At 36.8% G+C, this 10438-nt stretch overlaps 1 protein-coding gene across 9 annotated transcripts; it reads left to right on the forward strand.

Annotated features, from left to right (window-relative positions):
• The first annotated feature begins 1447 nt into the window (after positions 1-1447).
• On the forward strand, positions 1448-7533 carry LOC110716200. Of its 9 annotated transcripts, none has more exons than XR_002510424.1 (5): positions 1448-2110; positions 3386-5222; positions 5336-5408; positions 5630-5704; positions 7072-7139. XR_002510424.1 is itself a non-coding variant. In XM_021894821.1 (5 exons), exons 2-5 carry the CDS (start codon positions 4855-4857, stop codon positions 7179-7181), a joined length of 420 nt encoding a protein of 139 aa, XP_021750513.1. In that variant the 5' UTR covers positions 1451-2110; positions 3386-4854; the 3' UTR covers positions 7182-7533. The 9 variants fall into 9 exon arrangements, 3 of the variants coding, with proteins under 3 accessions (XP_021750513.1, XP_021750514.1, XP_021750512.1); XR_002510425.1 differs by having other exon boundaries at positions 5633-5704; XR_002510423.1 differs by having other exon boundaries at positions 1449-2110; positions 3386-4894; positions 4985-5222; positions 5336-5704.
• Positions 7534-10438: the final 2905 nt, after the last annotated feature.

Consider the following 10438-nt stretch of genomic DNA (forward strand, 5'->3'; position numbering starts at 1 on the left):
TAGCCACCCCTTTTCAGCAAAAATGGTTGTCCAAGCTCACTGGTTTTTTCTACCAGGTTGAATACAAGTCAGGTGTAGAAAATAAAGTGGCAGATGCTCTCTCAAGGATACCTGAAGCTCAGCTTAATGCCTTGTTTAGCTCCAGTCTCAACTCTGATCTATTTAATAAGGTTAAGCAGACCTGGGTTTCTGATGCAAATACTCAGAAATTAATTACAGAGTTGCAAGGCAACCCAGAATCTCACAGACATTACACCTGGGACCAGCAATTGCTCAAAAGAAAAGGGAAGTTAGTGGTGGGACAAGATGGAGCTATTCAGAAAAAGATTCTTGCTTGGTTACATAACTCATCCCAAGGTGGCCATTTTGGTGTTGAAGCCACTTATCAAAGAGTAAAAGCAATCTTCTATTGTAAGGGCATGAAGGAATGCATCAAACAGCACATTAAACAATGCACTGTATGCCAGCAATGCAAATGTGATGCTGCAGCTTACCCTGGGCTTCTACAACCACTACCCTTACCAGAACAAGTGTGGGATGAAGTAACCATGGATTTTATTGAAGGGCTACCTAATTCTCATGGGAAGCAAGTCATCATGGTAGTGGTAGACAGATTGAGCAAGTATGCTCACTTTATTGCTCTATCCCACCCATATTCTGCTTTAAAGGTTGCTCAGGCATATCTAGATCATGTGTTCAAGCTACACGGCTTTCCCAAATCTACTGTATCAGATAGAGATAAGGTGTTCATCAGCCAGTTCTGGTCAGAATTCATCAAGCTCCAAGGGGTACATCAGAAATTGTCCACCTCATAACATCCCAAGACAGATGAGCAGACTGAGGTCCTGAATAGGTGCTTGGAGTCTTACTTAAGGTGCATGTGTCTAGAGAAACCTCAAGACTGGTCTAAATGGTTATCTCTTGCTGAGTTTTGGTACAACACAAACTATCATACCTTAGGAAGAGTCACTCCCTTTGAGATTCTTTATAATCAAGCTCCTCCCATTTACAGACCTTATTTGGCTGGAACATGTGTGATAGATGCTGTTGATAGGAGCTTATAGCAGAGAAATGCAGCTATCTCAATGCTGAAAGACAATTTACTCAGAGCTCAGAACAAGATGAAGCAGCTGGCTAACAAACATAGATCTGAGAGACAATTTGCAGTTGGAGATTGGGTGTATTTAAAACTGCAGCCATACAGGCAGATTTATGTGCAAAATCAAAGTAATGAAAAGCTCTCACCTAGATACTATGGCCCTTACCAGATTGTGAAGAGAGTGGGTGAGGTAGCTTATACTTTACTACTCCCTCCCTCTGCCAAGATCCACCCCACATTCCATGTCTCTCTTCTAAAAAAACATCATGGACCCACACCTGCTCAACCCACCCCACCTAACTTACCCAATCTCTATCCTGATCAAACTGCATTTAAAGTCCCTATAGCAGTGCTTGACAAAAGAAGTGTGAAGAGACAAAACCATGTAGTGGTCCAATGGTTAGTTCAATGGGATCAATGGCCTATAGAGGAAGCAACATGCGTGGATGCTGAGAAGATAGAGAAGGAATTTCCTACATTTGATCCTTGGGGTCAAGGATCCTTTAATGGAGGGAGTATTGATGCAATTAATGTTCCATTGGATACTGTTCCATTGAGGAATGAAGTGCTGAATGAACTGACTATGAACAACAACAATGAATCAGCTGCTGAGTCAGATGCTGAGTCAAGAAAAGCAACAGAGGATCAGGGGAATGGAAAGAGTGATGATCAAGGAATGACAGCTCACAATGAGCAGAAGAATAATAAAGGGAATATGCCAGCTAGCCATTAGAGGAAACTATGATAGTCTGTCATTGTACTAACTATTTTGTCTTATTTCAATTTGTTATGAGTCATCCTGTAATCAAGGCTATAAAGCCAAACAATGATGTAATAGCTGGTATTATGTTTAATCAATGAAAATTCCCTTTGATCTTATCTCTTACTCTCTCTCTATAATCTCACTGCAATTTAATCATTCAATTGCTTCCTCAAACTGCCCTTCTTTCTAACTAGGCTAGTTATTAGGGGTGATTGAACCAGCCTCCACTATGGTATTCTCAGAATCAGGTCTGGATATTTAGTAAATTGTATCATAATTTTATTTTTGCAATTTTGATTTGATTTTAATTTTGCAATTTCTGCTTCAATTTAGTATGTTTAAATAAGTGATCCTTAGGATTCGTAAAATCAATTTCCAATTATTTCTGTTTCAATTTTAAGTATATATTGCAAGTTCTTTAATTGTATTTTTGTTAGGCATCTATAATTGTCTATTCAGTTCTCTTTAATTTCAATAATATCGTTTTTTTTTACTGTTTTCATTAATTAAGCCAATTTCAATATAGTTGGTCTCAATTGATTTTCTGAAACTTTGATTAAACATTATAGGCAAATGGAATATTTAATCAGTTAAATGCGTTTGATTGGCTATCTTATAGATAAGGGTTTTGGGTATGGTTTAATTGGGAGAACTTCTTTGGTTTGGGGATATCTCTGTTTCTAAATTTGGCATCTTTGATTCTTCAATTTCATGGATCCGTACCTCTATTTCTTATTGTAACATCTTATTGTGCCCTGTCCCCTAACATCAGTTCATTGCAGTTATGTTTCATTATGTGGTAGTGAAGTCTTAATAAGATAGTCCAACTCCAACATTCTTACATGCCTACTGAAATTTATTCACTTGCTATTTGGTGGATTATTATTCTAGTTCTCATTGGTTAAAGTGGGATTACCGGATTAGGACTCTTAGACAACATTTATAGAGTTTGATTTTGGTCTATTTGATTAGTATCAATGCAAGTTCTGTTTTCAATGTTAATGTATCTATTGCAATATTGATGTTTCCCATTGTTGTGGAAATGCTTGTTTAGGGTTCTAGACCTACCTCTGGTTAGTAGGGGAAAGATACTCATAAGTGCCATTTCTTGTAAGTGACTTAAAGGGATGTGGAAGGCTTGGAATGGGCTGTTCAGGGTATGACAGAGATCCAAAGCATCAAGCCTTCCATCAAATATAACTGTGCTCAATCAGTCATTGATTCTAAACAATTCACCTTGACATGTTTTATTAGCTTCAGTAATTTTTTTGTTCTGTTAACATCCTATAATTTAAGTAATTGAGGACTGAGGAGTGAGTGACTTAGCAGTTAAGAACTGAGGTTTAAGAATAGTTGAGAATAAGATACCCGTTGTAGGTTTGGATACTCTTGCATGAACTTACACTACCACACCTAACAATTGCTTGAATGTGCTCAGTATTGCCACTAGGTAATACTTTCATTAAAATCAAACTAAATACTTTTTTATGTGACATACTTTTTTATTTGTTTGAGTGTAACAGGAAGAAGTTGTCAAAAAGAACGAGTCATTTGACAGGCTACAAGAAGAAGCTCAGAAATACTTGGTACAAAGTGAAAAGTTGAGTGTTGAAAAAGATGAGTTTGAAACAGAAGTATATGCAAAGGTACTTTGTATTCTTATTTTATAAACAGAAGTATATGCAAAGGTACTTTGTATTCTTATTTTATAGCTCTCTACCCTAGATAATTTGTAGACAAAGTTAATGGTTGAAGAGTGAAATTTTAAAACATATTCTATTAGCCAGCATTTTGAATCAGACCTGGGTGTCTAACTGCCTGGGAAAGGAGTGATTCCCTCATATAAGTAGAAAATGAGAGGAAAGATTCATTTCAAGCATGTCTATGATCAGAAGACAATATTCAAAGAGCTCGAAACAAGTGTTCAATTCAAAATTTATGAGTTTGTTGATCGATTTTAGATTGTTAAGGAAACATTGGGAATTGTCGTGGTCTGTAAGAGGTTTGTAAGTTTAAATTAGTTTTCAATGCTTAAGTTTAATCTTAGATTTTAATGCATGTTTTCCACTATACGATTGCTGATTTCATTTTCATTTTCTTTCATATGATTGACTGGGCTTAATTTTTTCTTATAGGAAAATTGATTGTGTAGTGTTGTTTACAATTACTTTTTTGTTAGATTTAGAAAACTATAAATAGCTTATTTTTTCCGGCAAAATTGAAGTTTTTTGTTACTCCCTTTTCTACTGTAATCACTTTTTGATTTTACCACACCATGGATTTAATCAGCAGGATACTTTTTTAAAATAAATTAAGATGAATATATATTTAATTATATTCAATTTTTGATTATTTGGATCCCGACTTTTCACCAGCAAATCTCAATTTAATTGGTTAGATTATTCTCAATTAAAAGATGATGCATTCATGGGTTTACTAATTTGCTGCATATTACTATATAATAAGTCCAGCCCCCGGCTTCGCCCATGATTCGCCCTGTTCCTAATGGCCTGCTGATTTATTACTGGCTGGTTCTGGTCTGATGCTTATGTGATCAGCAGCTTCTGGCTGGTCTGGTCTGGTCTGTTGCTGCTGTGATCAGTATCTACTTGTCAAGCTGTCAGGCTGCTGCTAGATTGCTGCTGGAGTGTTGATGCTTCATGCTTCTGCTGCTGTTTTGCTTATCTTTTTTTTCTGGTTGTTGCTTGTAGGCTCTAGTGTTTTTTCTGTTTTGGCTTTGTTTTTGTTTTTGTCCTAGGCCCCTCAACATTTACATTAACCACTAATCTTATATGGCTACGAGGGTTAGGCTCTTCATCCATGGACATAGAAACAAATGATGAACCTAGAGGGACAAGGGAGAATAATAGCACCATAGAGGGAGAATAATAGCACCATAGAGGTAGGCTTTGATGAGGAAGGACAGATTGATCAATCACTTGAACATGAAGATGCATCTTTGGATGGTGAGCCATTGAACAACAAGGCACTCATGACTATAGCAGAGGAAGAGGACCTTAACATTTCATCAGGTTTGCTTTATCATTTCTCAATACATATATATAAATCCATTTGGTTCAAGTCACGTCGATTCTTTAACTAGTGAGCTTATGCTAAGCTAGATACAGGTGCTACTAAAAAAAAGAGGAATGATATATTGCAGAAAGCTTACCCTATTACCTCCTGGGAAATACTGAACTGGATTTTGACGAGGATGGTGTTGCTATTGGTGATAATGCCTCATTATTTTCATTCTTCTTGGGCCAACAAGTTCGAAATAAAGCTGTATGTCCGGTACAAGTCAAAAGTTGGGATGAGTATACATCTGAAATATTAGACCATTTGTGGGCTTGCATCATGGTAATATATGGTCAAAATAAACATGTTTATGAGGTTTTTTCTTTCACTTATACATTAGGAAACATTGTCAATTTCCCTTTGAGCATTAATTTTCTAATATTTATCTTTTGCAGGAGAAGTGGCCATTTGATGATCCTGAAAATAGGCCGGAGAGTATTATAAAACATGCACAAGCTATATTTACAGGTGCAAGGAACAAATTGAAATCAAAGTATTTTAATGATAAAAAGTTAAAGACAAAAGATGAACGTCTCAAAAATAAGCTTAGTCATTTGACTAAAAATGAATGGAAGTTCTTGGTTGACTATTGGAGTGATGAGACGGTTATGATAATATAAAACATTACAATATGTTTATTTTTATATACGTAATGTATCTAATTGATTAAATCGTTTTTACTACATAAGAAGAGCAAAAAAGCAAGTGAAAGTAGGGCTCACTACAACAGCACTAAAAGCTTCGGTCGCACTAGACAAGAAATTGTATGTAAATTTCTAAATTTAACTTTTGATTCTTGCATTTTATATTTTATTGGCTTTATTATGTGCACACTAGCCCCGCCCACTACTTGCACACATTCCTCTCCTTTGAGATGTGATCTGATGATGCACCTCTGACTATTACCATCAAGTGATGGTTGGGAGATCTCAAGACCCTCCTCTTTAACGATAGATACATAAAACTAAAGTTGTTGATCTGACGTCGTCAATCTTAGACAGTAAGCTTCATTATATAAGTATCATCAAGTAAATCATTTTTATTAGCAAGTTCACATATCTTTTCAGTGCAATAGAAGAGAATTAGTGACATAGATAGTTATAAACACAAAAGTAGCATAATAGTTGAGCAAAGGATACGAGTGATCCAATGCTACCCTCAAATGGAGTTGAGGATGAGACCGAAACAAAAAAGTTTGCTCTGCCAGTGGATGTAGAGAACAACGCCACAATCTTTCCACTCATATCAATGCCAAAGCCTCATAGGAAAACATTTCATTCATGCTGGATACACTAAGCAAAATATGACATATGCTAGGTGGATTAGAGGCTTTTGAGCATGCTACCAAATACAAGGGCTGCTAGCTGCTGCTGCTTCTGTACAATGATATTTTGCTTAGTTTCATGTTTTTGCTTAGTTTGGCAGCAGGCTCATAAGCCTCTGATCCACCTGGCATTGAAGAGAGACAAATCTTCAAGTTCTTTGAATCCTTTACCTCCAACAAGAGTTTCCTGATTCTTCCAAAACAAGGAAAAAAAGGAAATTGCAAGATTAAGGTCAAAGGTGGTTGAACCAAATATAGTTTCTAGGAGATTGTTAAGCATGTTAAGGTTGTTTGTGATCTTCTTCCTGGAGATGTTTCTTGTTACTGACCTGTGTTTTTAAGGTTGCTTGTGATGTTCTATTGCTTCCTGCCTGCACACCAGCCTCCCTGCACACTTCTGCCACTTCCTGTATACACCCGCCTCCCCTCCTGCACACACCTCCCCCCTCCCCCCCGGTTTGCTTGCACAAACTTGACCCCTTCCCTGGCACAAAATATGATTTTAAATACTCTCGAATGTTTTTAGAGGAAATATAATGGTGGGAAGTGTTCTCAAGTTGATGAATTTTTACGTAAACATCAATGTTATTAATCAACTTGAACTTTTTATTAATGTTAATTCGTTAAGCTTAATTCTTGGAACTATGTTATACAATAGTTACAATAAACTTTTATGTTCTACTTTTTAAGAGTTATAATTTACAGTCAAGCTTCTTTTATATTCTGTATCAATATTATTTGAATGTTTTCAATTGACATTTTCGTTTGAGAATCATATTGACTTGATTATTTACTTATGTATTGTAGGTAAAAAGGCGCGGAGGAGCAGTTTGGCATGCTATAGAAAGTTTTTTTTTGGAGGGGGGGGGGGGGGGGGAGGGTGGAAACGAGTATGTATTTATTGCTCTTTAGCATAAAGGTTATTTCTATTATGTTTATAATAGTTGCTGAATTCTAGTATGTTTGAATGTATGGGATGTTAGACATCAATATGATTATATCTATTTCAGCAATAAAAAATCTTATGTTTGCGAAAATTTCAATTTTTAATATTTAGCTATGTTTGTACTGTAAATGCTACCAAAATAGTTTACACCTATTGAATTTAGTAGCTACAGATAGTAACGTGGCAATGGACCGCAATAGTAATGTGGCAATAGATTTATTTGCCACAGTATTATTCGTGGCAAAGAAATTAATTAGCCACGGTAATATGTTGATGTGTCTATTTTATATATTATTTTACCCCCGTCCTTTGGTCATAATTAGTAGTGTTTTTGGCTTTTTAGAGCCACTTTTATTACTAATTGGTGTTTTCTAGTGTTTTCGTAGATTTAGTTGACTTTTGCAGGGATTTACACTATTGGAGTATTTTCCTGAGATATTTTGGAGCAATCACGAACATTGGAGAAGCATGACAAGATTTTATAGCCCAGGGCCGGTTAGAGCCATCGAACCGGTGATTAAGGGCTCGGTGTAGGTGATACCGGTGCATTTGGACCAAGTATTCAAGACCGGAAGAGGAAACCCATATTGTCCCGAAGAATTGGAGCCCAATCGTAGTCCAAATAGTGGCCCAAGAGAGTCGCCCGGCCAAAGAGGCTGGCGCCAGGAGGCGCGCCCGGCCGGGCGGGAGAAGCAAAGGTCGGCGCCCGGTGACGCGCCCGGCCGGGTGCGAGAGTCTACCTGAAGAGCAAAAAAAGGCGCGCCCGATCGGGCGGTGCCTCACCCGATCGGGCGCGTGTAAATATTAGAAGTTAATTTTGTCGTTTAAGTTTGTTTAGTTTAGGTTTTGTACGGAGTATAAATACTCCTCCATAATACGATTTTAGGATCTCTCTCTCTCTCTCTCTCTCTCTCTCTCTCTCTCTCTCTCTCTCTCTCTCTCTCACTCTTTACTCTTCTTGGCTCTCTTAATTGTTTTATTAGATTTTCTCTCTCTTAAACCTTTGTTCTTAATCTATTCTTAATTCCAGATTTATTTTGGTAACGATTTCTCTTCTCTTAATCTTAGTTGTTTATTTTATTCCTTTAATCATGTCTTGCTTTATTGGTTTGATTAGTTTAGTTTCTATTATGTGTGAGTAGTTTTCTTTCTAGGGTTTATGGGGATCCATAAATATTATGAAGGGGTAATTTATTGATATTAATTATCAATGCTAGATAAATTTCCTATTGATTGATTTAATGCTCTGTGTCTAGATTAGGCCTGATCTTTTATGCATGAGTTTGACAATATTGATTCGAGATTCGATAGATGAGAATTGATGTTTAGGTCTAGTTTCAATAGGCAGGTTAATTTATAAATGGTTAGGTCGAGATTCGAAAGATGAGAATTAATACCGGTAAATTAATTGTGTGATTATAATACGTAGCGAAAGCCCTTTATAATCTGATTAATATATGCATTGATGAATGATTATTATATTCTACCCTGGAATATTATTTATTGGTGAACTTATGTCCTAGATCCTTTTATATATTATTTTCTCCCTATTCTTGATCTCCATAGTTTAGTTTATTATTCAAATTCACATATTAGTTACCTAATAATCTAGATTATATTAATTGATTAGAAATAGAAAGACTCGTTTCTCTGTGGATTCGACCCTACTTCCCTATCTAAATTAGTTAGAGGATTTAGGTATTACTTTTGATTTGGGGATACGAATTTACCCTGTCAAAATTTGGCGCCGTTGCCGGGGAAACGGTTTCATTTCTATTTCTGATTATTTTTGTAGTTTGGATTATTACTTTTTGTCTCAGAGAACGTTAGTTCTTTGAGGCAAATCTCATATTTGCTTTTAGTTTTTTTTTGTTTATGCCCAGGTGTTCTAGATCAGGGTACATTCCATTCGATCCTGAGATCGAACGTTCCTTCCATAGACAGAAAAATCTCTACAAGCAAATCCTGGCGGATTCTGGTGATAATAATAATCACCGAGACCCTCCAACTGGTTCTAGCGATTCAGAGGTATCATCAGACGCAGAATCAGAGATGGAGGTTCTAAAGAAGCTTAGTGATTACTCACAACCAAAGCTTTCAGATTTTCCACATCTCACTCCCACTCCGGCTCTTGATGGGGTTCAATTTGAAATTAAACCCCAATTTATAATGATGATAGAGAGGAAGCAATTAAGTGGAGCCAAGGGTGAAGACCCAAATCTTCACATTGCCAACTATTGTCAATATTGTAATACCATTAGGCAAGCCAGGGTCACACAAGACCAAATCAGGGAGATTCTCTTTCCCTTCTCTTTAACTGGAAAAGCTAAATTGTGGTTTAATGGCTTAAATAAAACTGCACTTGGTATAACTGACTGGGAAACTCTTGTTTTGAATTTTTATAACAAGTATTATCCTGTAGAGAGAACAGCCGTACTACGGAGTGCGATTCAGATTTTTGCCCAAGAAGCCGATGATTCTTTATATGAGCCTTGGGAGAGGTTCAAGGACCTACAAAGATAATGTCCCCACCATAATTTAGCACAATGGCAGTTAATCCAAGCCTTTTATAATGGCATTAGAAATTCTTCTATAATAATTTTAGATTCTGCAGCTAGTGGGAGGTTTATGAATCTTAATGTTGATGATGCAGGTCAGGTTATTGAAGATATGGCGATACACAACTCCCAATATGCGAATCCTAGAGGCTTTGCTAACAAGGGGAAGCATAGTGTCGACTCTGTATCCTTTTTGCAAGCTCAATTGGCCTCTATCTGCCAAAAATTAGATAATCCGAGCACTGCTAATGTAGCTAATGTTTCTGCAATTAATAATAATTCTAATGAGGCTTTCTGTGAAAATTGTGGTATTATAGGTCATTGGGAACAAGATTGCAGGAGTTCCGTGGAGCAAGTTAATGCCTTTCAAGCTTATAGGCAGAATAACCTATACTCCGACACCTACAATCCTGGGTATTGGAATCATCTGTACCTTTCCTACCGGAGTACTAATGTTCAAAATCCACCACCACAAGAACCACAGGCGACACAGCAACAGCAGCAGAAATATTACCATCCCAATGCTGGCCAGAAGAACCAACCACAACAAACCTCCTCATCTTCCGACCCTTCTTTGGTGGAAATTAAAGCAATGTTGGTTAATATGTAGAAGCACATGGAGAGTAGAGATGCGACAATTGATTCAATTCTAGTGCACAATAAAATTGTA

Source organism: Chenopodium quinoa, unplaced genomic scaffold (assembly GCF_001683475.1).
Source record: "Chenopodium quinoa cultivar QQ74 unplaced genomic scaffold, ASM168347v1, whole genome shotgun sequence".
NCBI lineage: Eukaryota > Viridiplantae > Streptophyta > Magnoliopsida > Caryophyllales > Amaranthaceae > Chenopodium > Chenopodium quinoa.